Source organism: Myotis daubentonii, chromosome 3 (assembly GCF_963259705.1).
Source record: "Myotis daubentonii chromosome 3, mMyoDau2.1, whole genome shotgun sequence".
Lineage (NCBI taxonomy): Eukaryota > Metazoa > Chordata > Mammalia > Chiroptera > Vespertilionidae > Myotis > Myotis daubentonii.
This window is the reverse complement of record NC_081842.1, coordinates 45,691,364-45,710,786: the sequence shown is the minus strand read 5'-3', so window position 1 is coordinate 45,710,786 and position 19,423 is coordinate 45,691,364. Positions and strand designations below refer to the sequence as shown.

The window sequence follows — 19,423 nt, the reverse complement described above, 5'->3', positions numbered from 1 at the left end:
GGCCACCCCCCTCCCCGAGCAAAAATATCATGCACTGGACCTCTAGTACGATATGTAATCTATCTTTTTTACATATCATATATCATGACCATTTTTTTAATTAAATCTTTATTGTTCAGTTTATTACATTTGTTCCTCTTTTCACCCCCCACAACTCCCCTCCACCCAGTTCCCACCCCACCCTCTGCCCTCACTCCCCACCCACTGTCCTCATCCATAGGTGTACGATTTTTGTCCAGTCTCTTCCCTCATCCCCCACACCCCTTTCCCCCCCAAGAATAGTCAGTCAATTCCCTTTCTATATCCCTGATTCTATTATAATCACCAGTTCATTCTGTTCACCAGATTATTTATTCACTTGATTTTTAGATTCACTTGCTGATAGATGTGTATTTGTTGTTCATAATTTGTATCTTTACCTTTTTCTTCTTCTTCCTCTTCTTAAAGGATACCTTTCAGCATTTCATATAATACTGGTTTGGTGGTGATGAACTCCTTTAGCTTTTTCTTATCTTTGAAGCTCTTTATCTGACCTTCAATTCTGAATGATAGCTGTGCTGGATAAAGTAATCTTGGTTGTAGGTTCTTGGTATTCATCACTTTGAATATTTCTTGCTGCTCCCTTCTGGTCTGCAAAGTTTCTGTTGAGAAATCAGCTGACAGTCATATGGGTACTCCCTTGTAGGTAACTGACTTTCTTTCTCTTGCTGCTTTTAAGAGTCTCTCTTTGTCTTTTGCTCTTGGCATTTTAATTATGATGTGTCTTGGTGTGGTCCTCTTTGGATTCCTTTTGTTTGGGGTTGTCTGCGCTTCCTGAACCTTTAAGTCTATTTCTTTCACCAGGTAGGGGAAGTTTTCTGTCATTATTTCTTCAAATAGGTTTTCAATATCTTGCTCTCTCTCTCTTCTTCTGGCACCCCTATAACTTGGATGTTGGTACGCTTGAAACTGTCCCAGAGGCTCCTTACACTATCTTCGTATTTTTGGATTCTTTTTTCATTTTGTTTTTCCAGTTGGGTGTTTTTTGCTTCTTTGTATTTCAAATCTTTGACTTGATTCTTGCGATCCTCTGGTCTGCTGTTGGGAGTCTGTATAATGTTCTTTATTTCAGTCAGTGTATGCTTAATTTCTAATTGGTCCTTTATCACAACATTGAGGGTTTCACTAGATTTCTTGAGGGTCTCATTAAGTTTATCGGCAGTTTCTAGAAAATTCTTGAAAAACCTTAAAAGTGTGGTTTTGAACTCTATATCCAGTAGTTTGCTTTCCTCCATTTCTGTCATTTGTGTCCTGTTTCTTTGTCTCAGCATTTTTTATGCTTCGCTGTGTCGATAGAGTGGCTTTCTGTGCTAAGTGTACTATAGGGCCCAGTGGCTCAGCCTCCCCAATTACCTGAGGTGGACATTCTTGGTGCACCCCCTTGTGGGCTTTGTGCACAGTCTTGTTGTAGTTAAGCCTTGATTGTTGTAGGTAACACTGGGAGGATTTGACCTCCAGGTCAATTGGCTATGAGAATCAGCTGTTTCTACAGTGGGAGAACTTCTGTGCTGAAGACACCCTTATGGGGCAAGACTTGCTTCAGTGGGGCTTTGGTGCTCACTGAGTCTGCCCCCTGAGTGTGTCCCTTATGGATCTGAAGAGTTGTAATTGGATGGTCCCACTCTGACCACTGGGTACACTGGCTCTTGGATCTAAGGAATTGCTAATCTAGCCTCTGCCTGAGGCTACCCAGCAGAAGCCAGCTGTAAAGCAATGCAAGTTGCCCTGGGGCCTTGGAGCAGCTGCAGTTTGTTAAGTAATTTTCAGATTACAAAGGGCCAGGCCTTTCTTTCTTTTTTTAAAAAATATATTTTATTATTTTTTTACAGAGAGGAAGGGAGAGAGGTAGAGAGCTAGAAACATTGATGAGAGAGAGACATTGACCAGCTGCCTCCTGCACACCTCCCACTGGGGATGTGCCTGCAACCAAGGTACATGCCCTTGACCGGAATCGAACCTGGGACCCTTCAGTCCACAGGCAGACGCTCTATCCACTGAGCCAAACCGGTTATGGCAGGGCCTTTCATATGCAAAAGACTCCGTGCACGGTTTGGGCAGGGCGGTGTCCCAGGGCATCAACAGGGCGGGTGGAGTGAGCAGTATGGCTGCTCTCAGTCCTGTCCTCAGAGGCGCGGGCAATCGCTAAGTGTGCCTCGGAGAGAAACCTGCCCTCGAGTTCCCACCGATGCCAGACAGTCCCATTTCTCCCGTATGAGTCTGGGTCCGCAGAGACTCACCCGGAACTGGAGCTCAGAGCCTGAGACCCCCTCCCCATTGAAAAAGACAATCGTGTCCTCAGCCGCCAGCCCTCTCCGCATGCACCTCTGCACCTTTGTATTTTACTTCAGCACCGCACCTCCTCTGAGTCTCGGTATGCTTTTGTCTTTCCTTCTAGTTGTAGAATTTCCACTCAGCCAGCCTTCCTGTGATTCTGGATGATATCCGTTCCGTCTTTTAGTTGTATTTTTGAAGTGGTTGTGCAAGGCAGCAATCTCTGGTGTTTACCTATGCTGCCATCTTGGTTTTTCTATTTCCAGTAGTTTTCATCACCCTAAACCAGCCATGGGCAAACCATGGCCCGCAGGCCGGATCCGGCCCGTTTGAAATGAATAAAACTAAAAAAAAAAAGACCGTACCCTTTTATGTAATGATGTTTACTTTGAATTTATATTAGTTCACATAAACACTCCATCCATGCTTTTGTTCCAGCCCTCCGGTCCAGTTTAAGAACCCATTGTGGCCCTCGAGTCAAAAAGTTTGCCCACCCCTGCAAACCAATGGTCAGTAAACTGTGGCCCCTTGAGTGTGGCTCTTCCACAAAATACCAAGTGCGGGCACGCACATACAGTGGGATTGAAACTTTGTGGCCACACTGAAGGGGCCAAAGAGCCACATATGGCTCACGAGCTGCAGTTTGCCGACCACTGCCCTAAACACAAATTCTGTACCCATTAAGTAATAAATCCCAATTTTCCCTCCCTCTAGCCCTTAGTAAACTCAAATGTACTTTTGTACAAATGTTTCAATTTTTCCTCGTCCTCCCCAATACTAGTTATTTTCTAATTTTTTAAAAATTATAGCCATCTTTTAGGTGTGAAATGGCATCTCATTGTGGCTTGTTTTCCACCCCCCCCCTAGGTAGCTAATTATATTGAGCATCTTTTCATGTGTTTAATGACTGTTTGCATATCTTCTTTAGAGAAATGTTTATTTTAAAGTCTTTTGCCCATTTGAAAATTAGGTTGATTGCCTTTTTTTTTTTTGCATTATAGGAGTTATTTACATACTGCATATTTAATTTTTATCAGATATATGATGCAAATAATTTCTCCCATTTTCTGGGTTGTCTTTTCACACTCTTAATAGTATCCTTTTAACTTTTCTCCCAATTATGTAATAAATAGATGCTTGATTAGAAACATTGGCAAGTACTAAAGAGTTCCAAAAAGTATAAAGAATAAAAAAAAATCAGCCATAGTTTCAACTGAAAGTCAACTATGTTTTATATATTTGCATATTTTTTTATCACTTAATGTTTTTTTATGAGTTTACTTGAGGCAAACTAACAACATTTGACAGGGAGCAAGATGTCAAATGCTCCCCTCCATGACTATTTTGTTGTTGTTAATCCTCACCTGAAGATATTTTTCCATTGACTTTAGAGAGAGTGGCAGAGAAAGGGAAAGACAGAGAGAAACATCGGTGTGAGAGAAACACATCATGGGTAGAGTGTTGGCCTGTGGACTGAAAGGTCACATGTTTGATTCTGGTCAAGTGCATGTACCTTTGTTGCAGGTACATCCCCAGTAGGAGGTGTGCAGGAAGCAGCTGATTGATGTTTCTCTCTAATCAATGTTTCTAACTCTCTATCCGTCTCCCTTCCTCTCCATAAAAAAATCAGTAAAATATATTTTTTAAAAAGAAAAGAAACACATCAATAGGTTGCCTCCTGCACATGCTGTGAACCATGGCCTGGTCTGTGTTGGGAGGAGCTTGCAAGAGAGTAACATGCTCTTGACCATAAATGAACCTGGGTCCCTTTGGTCCTCAGCCCAATGCTCTATCCACTGAGCCAAGCTAGCCAGGGCCCCTCCATCACTTTTGATATTTTACATTTACTTTACATATTTAAATGAATATGTATCTATAATTTTATATATTTTTTAACTTCCCATATTATAACCATTTTACTAAATCACTAAAAATCTGTAAACATACTTTTAATGGCTGCATATATTCTACTGTGTGGATATACTGTAACTTATTTAAACATTCCCTGATGTTGAAAACATTCCCAACATATTAATAATAATGCTGAAATTAATATCTTACTGTTTGGGTTCCTCATTTTCTTCTCACATAATAGAATTGTAGAAGTAGAACAACAGACTAAAGGGCTTGAAGCAATCCCTTGCTTAAAGTAGTTTTCTGCTAAAATGCATATATCCCTGGAATGGTCACTGTGCCTTAGGCATCTGCACATGCACTAACTACTGCCACCTTGTGATCCTCTCTCCCAACATAATTTTGGTTCTGATTCAGTTATGGAGGCTCAGGATATGTTATTAAAAATAAAGAAAGGGGAGGGGATGGGAGAAAATAAGCAAAGGCAAGTTTGAAGTTAAGGAGTGTCCTGGGCAGGGCTCAGGAGCACCGGGAAGCAGGCGGCGAAGAAAGGGAGACAGGAAAGTTAGAAGACATGAACAGACAAACTTGACATGGCATCATTTCATCTCAATTCCTGGTTATATGTGTAAATGCTTATTGCCAGATGTACAGATCTTGTGACCAGGTAGGTAAGGCAGCTTGACTATTGACATGGAGAATATGGCTGTGAATTCAGGCATGTCATCTAAAATCTTAGTGGCCAAGTCTTCCTATGTGGCTGAGTATTCCCACACCTATAAATACTGGACACCAAATGCTAATAACTTTATAATTCAATTTTTGCCTACTTACACCATTGTGAAGGGGCTTGCAGTCTTGGGTTAAGAATTTTAAATTCTCCTTGGAACAATTAGTTTGCTGAATTAAGTAAGTAACTTCATAGTTCCATCCAGACACCACCTGAAACAATGTTGAATTGAATAGTTAAAGGGCAGTTTAAACATTATTCACTGTGTTATGAGAACTTAGAATACTGCCAGGCATATTGCAAGTACTCAAAAATGTAAACTATTAGTACTAGGCAAAAGTCATGACTGAATAAATATTGAGCACTTTATGACTCTAACACTCCTCAACACACACACACACACATTCACATCTGAAAATAAAAAGCAATATATACGTGGAGTTACTGTATTTTCTTAAGAAAAACATAGCAACATTTCCTCTGCCAGGCAACAGAAAAATAATGTCCTTTTGAATTTTGGAAATATTAATAATATTCTTCTAGGACCTAGAATCTATGTGGTTAAAAAAACTTTGGAGCTAGAATGGCCTTTACTGATAAGTTCTCAGGTTCCCAGACAGTCAGGCAGTAAGCTTTGTGCTGCTCTATCTTGGGCTAGTCCCACCCTGATCGCTGGCTATGAACATAATTGAGTAGAACAAGCATCTTGTATGAAGGGAAGTTGGATGATCTATTAAAAGCAGGGAATGTTACTGACTAAAGTAAGTCCCTCATAATTAGACACTGAAATACAAGGAACCCAGTCAACTGTCAGTAAAGACTTAGTGAATTGGGTCAATGAAAAAGCCAGATTTCCAATATTTTACTTTTTTTAATGATATGAAAATTATAATTTAGAGAGTGCTCAGAAAGCCATGCCAACTGTTTGGGTTCCATTTCATATTTTGGAGCCATGTTTGACTCATGATGGCTAAGTGATAATGTACTTTTCTTAAAACCTTAAGGCTAGAATGATCTTTTCATCTCACCATCTTGAAGAAAAACATGTATTTCTGACTACCCATTCAATAAAACCAACCTCAGAGCCAGGGGTCTTATTAGCCACACTTTTGCCCTTTATATATCATAGTATCCCAATCACTTTGACTCAAGAGAAAGCGCTTTATCTCCTGTGCCAGTCAGATGCGGACATAAAAGAGCTCCCTCACCACCAGTCATGGAATCATAGGTTTTCTATTGACCAGCGGTTTATTTTAGGTTATGAAACCCTAAACATAAAGATACAACAAATTTTAACAATACTGTGAGAAATGGAAACTAAAGCACAAACCTGTCTCTGTGCCCTTTTTACTTCTTTAAGAGCAAAGAGGTGGGAATGACCAGTGTGGTTGTTAAAATGTTCAATGGCATGTCTCAGAACAGGATCGAAGTCCGGGGGGACAGTCCATATGGTGTGCAGGCAGCCATAACATTTATACTGGGAGGTCACCACAGGGCCCTCGGCTTGACAAAGAAAGAGTAGGCAAAAGGGCAGTGATAATGAGCAAAACCCGCATTCAGATACTTTGTCCAAATAAGTAAGATAATTTTGAAGACCCTGGTAAACAAACTTTCTAGTATATTCTGGTATGTATTAGAAAAAGAGAACACAGGACTGCTTTTTGTCAAGAGAAAAAACCTACCATTGACTTATGAACATCTTATGTGCATACTATTGTGCATAATTATTTTAAATTTATTAAAAAAAATTGTAAATTATAGACATAATACATTAATTTATCCTCTTATACAAAAGTAAAACAGTACAGATATACAAGTATTTATTTCTCAGTGTTAATTAAAGCTCCTTGAAGCCTCATTCAGAATATAATATGTTTTGTATCAATTCATTTCAACAAACATGTAGATATTTTGCTCCTTCTGTAATATGTCAGGTGCTGAGTGAGACTGTGTGGTTATGTTAACTTGTTAGTAGTGGTCACTGTGGTGTGCTGGGGAGCACAGGAGACTTGGTTGGAAAGTTGTAAGGAGGACGTTCTGATAAAAGGGAAGTGTGTGGAAGGTCGCCTGCCCTGTTTATCTGAATTCCGACTTAGGGGAGACATAGGGCAGTGTCAAAATCAGCACCCCTAATTATTTCCTGACCTTTCCAAACAAGTCTGATTACATACAGACCCCAGGTCTTAACTGGAATCCCTATGCTTAATCCCTGGATGCCCTTGCATAGGTGACAATGTAAACACCTGTGTCCCCCTGAGATTACTCACCCTATTGATTGTATCAAAAGATAAAAACTGCAACAAAAGGCTAACAAGACAGACAATTGAGGCTGCTCTGGCCACTAGTGCCAGGAGCCCCTTAGCCCTTTCTTTCATAGTCATACTGTGTCTGAGTAATCTGTTCATCCATCGTTCAGGGGCTGCTGGTCAGACTATGCAGTAGTGAAGGTGTTGAGCAAAGTGGAGTGGGAGAGACAGAACTGCAGATGGATATTTCAAAATAATTCAGCAAGAGCTTGGGAAGGCAGGAGCTTAGAGTGAGCTCAAGAAAGACTTTCATGAGGAGAAGAGGCCTGAGTTAAGAAGGGTGTAAAGGGGTCAAGGTCAACTGGGCAACATAAAGTGTGAGCCTGAGAAGGAGGAACAAAGGGAGGAATGGCTCTCAAGAAAGCAGGATGAGTCAGGGGCAGCGTGTGGGATGTGGTGTATACTTTTTATTGGGGCTAAAATAAGGAGACAGGGACTGGCTATTGTGGTCTGGGCAATTAATAGAGAGTCCTCTGGATATAGAAACCAAGATGGTGACATAGATAAACACCTGAAATTGCTGCTTCACACAAACACTTCAAAAATACAACTAAAAGACAAAATGGACATCATCCAGAACCACACGAAGGCTGGATGAGTGGAAATTCTACAACTAGAAAAAAAGAGAAAAGCACACTGAGACTCAGAGGAGGTGTGGAAGTAAAGTGCAGAGGTACAGAGGCACACGTGGAAAGGGGTGGCAACTGAGGATGCAGTTGGCTTTTTCAATCAGGAGAAAGGCATGAGCTCCCGACTGCTCTGAACGCCAGTTCCGGGTGAGTCTCTGAGGGCCCAGACTCATAAGGGGAGAAACTGGACTGTCTGGTATCGGGAAGAACTTGAGGGCGATTTCTATCAGAGGTGCTTACAGCAATTACCACAGAAGAGTGAGACCCGGGGCGTCTTAGGGCAGGGCTGAGGATCAACCATAGCTGTTTGCTCCACCCTGTTGATTCCCTGAGACCCTGCCCCACCCAAGCTGTGCACAGATGCTTTTGCATATGAATGACCTGGCCCTTTGCAATCTAAAATTACCTAACAAACTGCAGCTGGGTCACAGAGATACAGAATATCCAAAAGAAGACCCAAGGCCCCACAGCAGCTTTTATTGCTTCACAGCTGGGCCTCATATGGGCACCTACAAACTCCAAACAAAGAAGAGGAATCTGCAGATCTCTCTGTAGCTCCTGCTGGGTAACCTCAGGCAGAGGCTAAATTAGCACCTCCTTGGAGATCCAAGAGCCAGTGAACCCAGTGGTCAGAGTAGACCATCCAGATTACAAATCCTCAGCTCCATAAGGGACACACTCAGGGTGCAGACTCAGTGAGCACCAAGCCCCACTGAAGCAAGCCTTGCCCCAGAAGGGTGTCTTCAGCACAGAAGTTCTCCCACCCTAACCACAACTGATTCTCACAGCCAATTTTCCTGGAGGTCAATTTCTCCCAGTGATACCTACAACAATCAAGGCTTAACTACAACAAGACTGTGCACAAAGCCCACAAAGGGGTGCACCAAGAGTGTCCACCTTAGGTAATTGAGGACACAGAGACACTCTACCAACACAGGGAAGCATAAAAAAAGCAGAGACAAAGAAACAGGTCACAAATGACAGAAATGGAGGAAAGAAAACTACTAGATATAGTGTTCAAAACCACGGTTATAAGGTTTTTCAAAAATTTTCTAGAAACCACCAATAAATTTAGTGAGATCCTTCATAAATCTAGTGAGACCCTCAAGGATATGATAAAGAACCAACTAGAAATTAAACATACACTTACTGAAATAAAAAATATTATGCAGAGATCCAACAGCAGACTAGAGGATCCCAAGAATCAAGTCAAAGATTTGAAATACGAAAAAGCAAAACACACCCAACCAGAAAAACAAAATGAAAAAAGAATCCAAAAATGTGAAGGTAGTGCAAGGAGCCTCTGGGACCACTTCAAGCATACCAACATCCAAATTATAGGGGTGCCAGAAGAAGAGAGAGAGCAAGATATTGAAAACCTATTTGAAGAAATAATGACAGAAAACTTCCCCTACCTGGTGAAAGAAATGGACTTACAAGTCCAAGATGCTCAGAGAACCCCAAACAAAAGGAATCCAAAGAGGACCACACCAAGACACATCATAATTAAAATGCCAAAGGCAAAAGACAAAGAGAGACTCTTAAAAGCACCAAGAGAAAAACAGTTAGTTACCTACAAGGGAGTACCCATAGGACTGTCAGCTGATATCTCAATAGCAACTATGCAGGCCAGAAGGGAGTGGCAAGAAATATTCAAAGTGATGAATAGCAAGAACTGACAACCAAGAATACTTTATCCAGCAAAACTATCATTCAGAATTGAAGATCAGATAAAGAGCTTCACAGATAAGAAAAAGCTAAAGGAGTTCATCACCACCAAACCAGTATTATATGAAATGCTGAAAGGTATCCTTTAAGAAGAGGAAGAAGAAGAAAAAGGTAAAGATAAAAATTATGAACAACAAATACATATTTATCAACAAGTGAATCTAAAAATCAAGTGAATAAATCATCTGATGAACAGACTAAACTGGTGAATATAATAGAATCATAGGCATAGAAAGGGAGCGGACTGACAATTCTCAGGGGGGTAGGGGTGTGAGGGTACGGGAAGAGACTGGACAAAAATCATACATCTATGGATGAGGACAGTGGGAGGGGGGTAAGGGCAGAGGGTGGGGTGGGAACCGAGTGGAGAGGAGCTATGGGGGAAAAAAGAGAAACAACTGTAATAATCTGAACAATAAATATTTAATTAAAAAAAAAGAGAGAGTCCTCTGCTGTGGGACCCAGGCCACTCTCTGGAGTCCAGGAGTTATGAACTGTATTCCAAGGGTCATGGGCTCCTTGGTGAACCTGATGAGAACAATGGCGCCCTCTCCCGAAAAATGCCAGTACTCACATCGTTCTCCATAGAAGTTCAGTGTGTGCATAGACCCACTGAATTAAATTAAGAGTGGTTGACAGTAAAGATGGGTTGCCACCGACTGGGTTTTAGTAAAATATTAAAACAGGAGTGAGCTTGTATTAGGTTACCAAGTGATGTTTATAACAGATAGTCTTAACCCACTGGTCAGTAGAGGCAGACGCTGTAGAGAGGAAGTCATGAAGGCATCCTGGGCCCCTTTGCCTTGGGCTCTCACTGTCTGAGTGTGTAAGACCGAAGCAGAATCAGGAGGCCAGCAGTGTTCTACAATAGTTTCCCTCAACACAACTCCCCTTGCAGCTGTTTCTTGGCACTCACTCCATAAGCATGTGTGTCAGAAAAAAGTTTTACTGGGTAAATATTCATAGCTTTCCTCACTGCTCTTCCTTTGCAGAAGGTATGTTGCATCAGGGCAGTGGACAAAGTTAACAAACTGGAGGGGACTTACATGGGAAAGGAGAGAGAATTACTGATGGCAGGACAAAAGATTGATGAACACAGAAGGGGAGGGGAAAAGGGAATAGAGACCAGAGGATGGTTTGCTGACCTCAAGGACAGCTCTAACTGGGGTAAGAGGAGAGATGGAGCAGTCTTTTGAGTGTGAAAGATGCAAATTCAGTTTTTCCAGGCAATGGAATGATTTTTCATCCTTCTCCAACATTTCTAGAGAAATTTTTAAAAAATTTAAAAAAGATTTTAAATTTTGAATTCTGAAACATATTAAGCCAAAAAGGTTTCAGATAAGGTACTGTGGATCTTGAAGTAATTGTGGATCTATACAGTGTGGCAAAGAGCTTTTTCGCTCATAGTATATAAGTGCTGGGTTCTGGATCATGTGAAAATTTGCTTATGAGTTAAAGTTCTTAAACTAAATAATTAAAAGCTACTCCATTTTTTTTTTAAATTGTCATTTCTGTTTTGGACTGTTTTTCTTTGAATGCCACTTCTTACAAGAGCTGAAACTCAAGAAACAGAGTATTTGTGGGTTCCTTATGGATGACTAAGGCCAAGATAGAACAATTGCTCCTCCACTGATGTTCACGAGTGTGGCTGAGGATGCTGTTCTGGAGCCTCATATACTAAAACCCTATCTTGCAAAAGGCCAGTTCTTGTCTGGCTTTTGTGACTCACATCCCCTACATGTGCCCATTCTTCTGCACCCAGCCACTCTGCCACCAGAGGGAAGGAGCTAACAGTGGTTATAGCTCTGCATAAGTTGCTCCATTCTTATAAGTTCTACTATACCAACTCTGCTAAATACTTAACTGTGGTGGGCCTGGGTTTCCTCATTTATAAAGTGAGAATATTAACACTTGCCTCATAGGATTGTTGTGAGGATGAAATAAATCAACATATGTAAAATGATTAGTACTGTGGCTATCAATAAGTGCTCAGTAAATATCAGCTATGATTACTTTTTTTTTAAGCTATGATTACTTTTATTCTGATGATTATCAATTAATTATTATGCTTTAACTTCAAGCCTACCATCTAGTTTCAGTCTACAATAACCCTCTGAAGTGAGAATTACTCTGATTCCCTTTTAAGGAAAAGGGAAACCAAAAACGTGAAGAGCTTTTGAAGGATTGCAGGCCAGATCCGACCTCAAAGCCTTTGCTTTTCTGGCTGTAGGACACCCCCACAATTGAAGCATGTGGCATGTTTTCTAGTCCTTTCCAGGGACTTTGCACACACCTAATTCAGCGCTGCTGTCCAGGTAGAGGCCAGGGGATGATTGGCAGGAGCCTGGCCCCACATCAGGACTCTGCCACCAAAGACCCCCAACCCCCAAGTCTGCAAATGGCATTGCATAGCCAACCACTGCCCTCTGGGAAAGGGCTTTGTCCAGGTTATGCTCCTGGCCCCACAGGAAATGGTTCGTTTCCCCCCAGGGCAGCGCCACACTATATATCAGCTACCTGGAGTAATGTGGCAGGTCTGGGTAGCCACGGAGAATTCCATATTCCATTTCTTTCCTATGGTCGCCATGCATTCTCCTGTGGCCTAGAAAGAAAGAAAAAGGAAGAAAGAAAGAAAGAAAGAAAGAAAGAAAGAAAGAAAGAAAGAAAGAAAGAAAGAAAGAAAGAAAGAAAGAAAGAAAGAGAGAGAGAGAGAGAGAGAGAGAAGAGAGAGAGAGAGAGAGAGAGAGAGAGAGAGAGAGAGAGAGAGAGAGAGAAAGAAAGAAAGAAAGAAAGAAAGAAAGAAAGGAAGGAAGGAAGGAAGGAAGGAAGGAAGGAAGGAAGGAAGGAAGGAAGGAAGGAAGGAAGGAAGGAAGAAAAAAGAGACCATTTATCTTAATCTTTCAGATGGAGAAGGGCACCTAGGGCTGTTGCTACTAGTAAGTATGGCTTTTCTCTTATTTAAAACTTAAGATTCTTTTCTAACAGAGTTTGAGACACAAGAATGAATGTTTTTGTAGCCTAGTCATTATTATTTACAAGTCATTGATATTCATGAGATGTCCAGAGGAGAGGCAGTATAGATAGTGAGGTTTTAAAATAATGTTATGTTTGGAGCACTGGAGATATTTCTTTTTCACCAAGGTGAACACAGTGCCCTAAAACTAGCCTGCCCAACTCTCCTCTTACAGTTCAACTTCAGGGTTCAACTGCACAGAGGATGTGGTGCTTTTGATACCATTGTAATAACCAGGTATTAACTGAAAATGAGCAAAGGGAAGGCCAAATAGACACATGCCCAGTAAAGTCTGGGTGAGGTAGGGAGGTACTTGTCTGTCAGTCACCCCTAGGAACATGGTCGGTGTGGCCACTGTAAGCAAAGGAAGGTTTCAGATATTAAACTCCTAAACAAAGGAGTTCTCTCTCCTGCCTCTCTTGCACACTGGGCACTTAGGTCTCTTGTGGCAGAGGACACACTCCCCTGCTGGCACTCGCATGGCCCACAGTCATATGTCTCCCCCCACCACAAACACACACACACACAATGGACTCCTGGACGGGTGAACTAGTCCTGATGCTGTGCCAGACCCAGCTCCACCATGGAATGGAAACTTGGGACATTGGTTTTGCTTTTGGCTCTGCTGAGTCCCCAGCTGCACCTCTTTTAGGACTGGTTTAAGGGAATTGGGACTTTAGAAATGCAGTTATGGAATTCCACACAAATAAAGTGTGTGTCTTAGAAAATTATTTTTCTCAAGATGTCGTGCGGACTGTACCCTCAACATCCAGTGGGGAAAAAGATCTCCCACTACCCACCAGTGGACACCCCATTTCCACCAATAACATTTTGACACATTAAATAGGTGAGTCCATGGACTGTGGAAAGAATGGCTTCCGTCCTGGCAGATACTGGCTGTTAGCTCCTTCAGGTAAGGCTAACCAACCAGCTGTGGTGTGGCAAACAGATGTTAGGCATTTGGTTAAGATACCTTGTTATTAAAAGAAGGTCTTTCCATATGTATCTCCTTTCACCTTCCAATTTAGGTTACTTTTACCTCCCTTTTACAAGGGAGCCCCTGGGTTAAAAGTGGTCAGCTAATTAGAGGTAGAGTAGAATTCCAACTCAGGTCTGCCCAAATAAAACACCCAATTGATCATAGGAGTTTCCTCTTCATGGGAGGGCTTTCTCCAATCTCATGGCTGTCCTCTCATGCCCTTTCTGTCTGTGCAAGAACATAGACATTAACCATTTGCCTTCTGTACACATTTGAGCGTTTATGTGCACCCCTCACAAACAGGCTCCACAGTACTCATCACCCCCAGCACTAATAGAATAACTTCGGAGTCTCGATTGAGAAAACTGGAGGCTCTAGGCCAGCATACTTACAGCTTGTTCAGGATCTTTGTAATCACAGTCCTGCCAGGTTTTGCCACTTTGAACAGGACAGTCGCCCTCCTTGATTTCGTATTTGACAGAATAAAATATTTCCCGGTCTCCCTGGAAAAAAGAAAACAAAGATACGTTAGGGCTCATTCAACTGACAACAGCAGACCATTGGAGAGGGATCTGGTGCAGTTATGTATATCTGATATTGGTTTAATTCAACAAGAGCAAAACATTTACTAAAACTACTGAAAGTTGTGAATACTTGGAAGCATGTTCATAATATATTTATAAACACGTATTTTTCAAATAACAAAACAGTATACATAGTGTTAGCGTATTTTTGTAGAAAGCAATTTACATGCGCATATATGATTTTAAAAGCCTGAAAAATTATTCAGCAAAGCTGTTAACATGTTTCATCTCAGTGGTGAGTGTATGGTTATCTTTTACTTTCTTCTTTAAACAAACATTCCTAAATTGTCTGAGTATTTTTTTGAAAATAAATTTATATTACTTTAACAATTAGAAAACAAACAAGGGTACTTTCTTTCGTCATGTTTTGAAAAAAATGTTAACAGGTATCTCTGGGTGATGAGATTAGTTATGGGTAATTTTAGTATTTTTATTTGGTTTGTTTGGTTTTCTATTTTTTCCTAACATGTCATAAAATAATAAATAAAAATTTTAAAACCCAAAGGTTTTGAGTTAAATGAGATTTAATTTTTTTAATTTTTTAATATTTTATTGATGTTTTTACAGAGAGGAAGGGAGAGGGATAGAGAGTTAGAAACATCAATGAGAGAAACATCGATCAGCTGCCTCCTGCACACGCCCAACTGGGGATGCTCCCGCAACCAAGGTACATGCCCTTGACCAGAATCGAACCTGGGACCTTTCAGTCCGCAGGCAGACGCTCTATCCACTGAGCCAAACCGGTTAGGGCTAGATGAGCTTTTAGATGCAAAATCCTGGCATGTTGGAGCAGCAAGAGACCTGAGAGGTGCTGCTGCCCAGCCCCTCACTTTGCAGGTGAGAGAAAGGAGGCCCAAGTAGAGAGGGCAGAGCTTAGGCAGCCTCCCACCTTGGAAAGGCAAGGCCAACCTAGACCCTGGTTCTCCTGAGTCCAGGGGCAGTGCTCTCTCAGGGCCTGCACTAGTCAGTGTATTTGTATCTGGAAGATGATGGAGTCAAACACGATAGTTCCGAGGTTCGTTTCAGGTCTCAGATTTACATAAAGCAGTAGGTGATAGTGACTCTGTGGACATTTTAGAAAAAAAAAATACCCAACAGCAACACATTTGCCACAGATGTCCGCCAATGACAAGACCAATAAAATATTGCTGAGTGCACCAGGACTCCCATGACTACACTACTTTGTAATACAGAATGGCTCAATGTTACTTTCAGAAATAAATAAAAAGCCCACTGTGCTGTTTTCTTTAATCTCATCATGTCAAATGGATGGATATTTTCTTCCACCAAAGTAAATTATCACAGAGACATGGTGAAATTCATTTGAAGAAACTATTGAAAGTTTGCATTTTTTAACTTTGCTTTTTTTCCTTTGAAATTAATTTGCTTTCTTTTGCATGACACAAGACTTCTAGTTTCTAAACAGGGTACATCAAAAACAAAAATACTCCCCCTCCCCCGCCATGTCTCATCTTTATTTTCACCAATGCAAGAAATCCTTATGGAATATCAGCACGTGATTAAATAGGTATCGAACCACTGACCCTACAAGTTAATACATATTCTGTTATGGCAGAATAACCAAGAATTTTCCCCAAAGAAAGATGTTAATTTTCCAAATATAAAAGTGTCTACAAGGATCATATGTGAACAAACAAAAATCTCTTATGCCAGGTGTTTTAGGCTAAAGATGGATAACACACTGGAAGATGAAGAAAGCTGAAACTATAAATAGATCCAAATTAAGAATTTCTACAATTCTTTAGAAAACAGAACCAGAATTCCTTTTAAAAAAATGATCCCGTGGAATGGCTTTGCTTCCATATTTACCTAATATTGTAACAGTAGAATAGACACAAGAACGTTGATGACAGCTCAGCAATGCTGGATGCAGGACGTTTACATGTGCACTTTTGTTTAAAAGTTCCATAGGTTTATTGACTAAGGTTAGACAGCAAGTCATATGATCCTATTTGATGCTTTTTCTACAGTGTCCAAGCTCATTATACGGACATAGCCAAAGTTGGGCCCCAACTCTCAGGAGAAAAAAACTACAAAGAAGAAAATCAGGGTAGTTATTTAGTCTCCCTAGCTAATTGTTTGAACTGGAACAACAAAAGGTGGAAAACATGGACTGCAATGAATTAAAGAAGTTGGAAAAAGTTGGTGGAGAGAGGCAAGGTGTATGAGTAACGTCATTGGGCTTGGGATGTGAAGGACAGTGCAAAAAAGAGCATCCATGGGACCAAGTACTTATAATGTCCTGTGGTGTCACTCCTTCAACAACGTTAGGTTATCTGCATGCGATAATAAGTAGATCAGTTATGCAATAAGGCAGTGTGTCAAATATGCATTCGTCCTGTGGAATGAACCACCACAGAGATACATGATACCATACACATTCTTTAAGTGCTCTTGTGTGTGTATCTGATTTGCTTGTTTTCAAAGCCATCCTGGCAAACTTATCCCAGGGATGTGTTTGGAGAGAAGAGTGGTCCTCTGAGCCATGTTTGCTTAATCTTTCCTTTATCAAGAGGTCATGATTGACTTTAAGGAGATATAAAGCTAACGGTTGTTTGATTTTGATTTTTTTTCTGTCATTTGCATCATGCTGACTGTTTTCACATAAACAACAACAAAATAAAAAATCACAACTAAACCCCCCACCCCTGTCCCCAACCTGATAGTTTTGATGCATCCAGTTTTATTTCTTGGAATCACACATCCTGTCAGGATTTATTTCCACCTGAGTGTATCCATTAGTGATAAAGAATATTCTAAACCAATTAGAACATTGCTGTTACCCCTGATGCATTCAGCCATCAGGACTTCATGGTAGATATTTTTCCTAATATAATAGAACTATATTAACTTCTTTTCCGACTCCTCTTGACATACCCCACTTTCCTTCATTTGCCCTAGTTTTATTAAGATATAAATTATTAAGGTATATTTATTGAGGTATAAATAAATTACATGTATTTAAGATATACAAAAAGATGATTTGCTATATGTTTACATTGTGAAATGATTAGCACAAATAAACTAACACATTGTCACCTCACATAATTACCTGTTTTGTGTGTGTGTGTGGTTGGAACTCTTAAAATCTAGCCCTTTAGCCCTGGCCGGCTTGGCTCAGTGGATGGAGCGTCGGCCGGCGGACTGAAGGGTCCCAGGTTCGATTCCGGCCAAGGGCACATGCCTGGGTTGCAGGCTCATTCCCCAGTGTGTGTGTGGGGGGGTGTTCAGGAGGCGGCCAATCGATGATTCTCTCTCATCGTTGATTTTTCTATCTCTCTCTCCTTCTCCCTTCCTCTCTGAAATCAATAAAGAAATATATATAAAAAAATCTAGCCCTTTAGCAGATTTCAAGTATACAATACAGTATTATTAATTCTATTCACCATGCAGTACATTAGACCCCCAGGATCTACTTATCTCATTTTTTTAAAATATATTTTTATTGATTTCAAAGAGGAAGGGAAAAGGAGAGGTAGAAACTTCAATGATGAGAGAGAATCACTGATTGGCTGCCTCCTGCACACCCCACACTGGGGATCAAGCCTGCAGCTAGGGCATGTGTGCTGTCTGGGAATTGAACCACAAACTCCTGGCTCATAGGTTGATGCTCAACCACTGAGCTAAGCAACTAGGCTCATCTTATAACTGAAGGTTTGTATCCTTGACAACCGCCCCCCCCCCCAATTTCTCCCATCCCACAGTCCCTAGGAACCACCATTATACTTTCTGCTTCTGTTAAGTTTGACTTTCTTAGATTCCATCTATGTGTAAGATTATACAAAATGTGTTAGACATACTCCCTTAAACACCTCCTCCCCTTTGAGGTCTTTATATTTTAGTTTAAGGACAGTCAGTTAATCCTCATGCTGTGGCCTGACTGAGTTTCTGGATTTTCCCACTCTACATAGTCCCTTTCTAATGACTCCATCTACCTTTCTTTAATTTCAGCCTAGGATACCTGTCCCCTGATCACCCGGGAGACCAATCTTGGAGGCTTGAGGACTAGTCATACCCTGCCCAAGTCCCAGCCCAGAGGGTGCGGTTGGTCTTTTCTAAGAGCTGCAAGCCTCTACCTTTAATTATAAGGGTTTTTTTTTTGTGTGTGATGTGGTCTGTGTATGTGTGTGTGTGTGTGTGTGTGTGTGTGTGTGTGTGTGTGTGTCCTGGGTTCAAGTGATAGCATAAATCCCAAATGTCCTCAAGGTTAACTCACTCACCGTGTTGAGGACTTCGGTTATGCGGTACAATACAAACTGGTTGCCACTGTTGCTTCCATTATTGTATTTCTTCAGAGCTGTATCCACAGCCTTAAATACATCCTCATCACTGCAGTCAATTTCTTGTGGTTGGTCCTCTTGGGCAAAACTTGTTAACAGCCTGGAACAAAGGAAAAGGATGGCAAGTAACTTCATGACTTATCAGTCTCCCTCTGGGAGTTTCACCAAGAATTGGAAGCTAATTTGGAGGCTGATGTTAACCCTCTTCAGCCTCTTATCTCTTCTGTTTCTCCTCTCTCTGTCTTAGCACTTTAGGGGTCTGCTTAGCTTCCTGCTGACCTCCACTATTTGTCCTCTTTTAAAGGACAAATGGCTCTGATGGATTACCCAAGCAGATCTCAGGCTGGTCCATTACAACACTGGGTCTTTGACCTGCTTGTTTGTATTTGGGAGGCATGTGTGACCACATTTCCAGGAACTTGTACAGCGTTTTATAGAAAATCAGAGTACAATCCAATAAAAGAGGAGAGAAAAAAACATCAACCACCTGTTATTCCCTTTCCCAAATGACTTTCCCAAAGCTATTTATGAAGGTCACTACATGTGTCAACAATGCAACCATGAACAGACACCGTTCAATAAAATTTCTTTGCACTCCTGAAGAGCACATGCACAGGGACATAGTGAGTACAGGGAGTCTCACACAGGATATTGGCATGACTGAAAATAGAAAATGGGCATCCTATCTGGTCTCTGGCCAAGCCATCCTCCCTCCACTCAACTGGATTTGCTGTAGAAAGGAAAATGTTCCCAGGGTGGAGGAGACAGGGGAGAAACTTAAGGAGAGAAGGTTTGAGGGAAGCCTGCTTACCCTGTCCTTCCTTCTTGTTTCTGGTTTGGTGGACTTTATAGGGGTCTTTCATTCACCTAGCCTAAGTGACCTTTCAGGTAAAGTTAGACTATTCAGGGAGAGGCAGTCTAAAGGTAGGTTAAAGATAAGGGCTAGTAGATGTTTGCCTTCAAGTCTTACCCTCTTCCCCCACCAAAAG

At 41.2% G+C, this 19,423-nt stretch overlaps 1 protein-coding gene across 1 annotated transcript in view; it reads right to left on the bottom strand.

Moving 5' to 3' along the window:
- The window catches only part of LOC132230219 (kininogen-1-like), a 31,981-nt gene extending 13,275 nt beyond the window's left edge, over nt 1–18,706 (bottom strand). The window contains exons 1-5 of the mRNA XM_059687331.1: nt 18,375–18,706; nt 13,942–14,052; nt 12,075–12,159; nt 6,225–6,397; nt 4,999–5,106 (exon numbers count right to left, since the gene is read on the bottom strand). Of these exons, the coding sequence (XP_059543314.1) occupies nt 4,999–5,106; nt 6,225–6,397; nt 12,075–12,159; nt 13,942–14,052; nt 18,375–18,569 (672 nt within the window). The 5' untranslated portion in view covers nt 18,570–18,706. The remainder of the gene's footprint in view (nt 1–4,998; nt 5,107–6,224; nt 6,398–12,074; nt 12,160–13,941; nt 14,053–18,374) is intronic.
- Nucleotides 18,707–19,423: the final 717 nt, after the last annotated feature.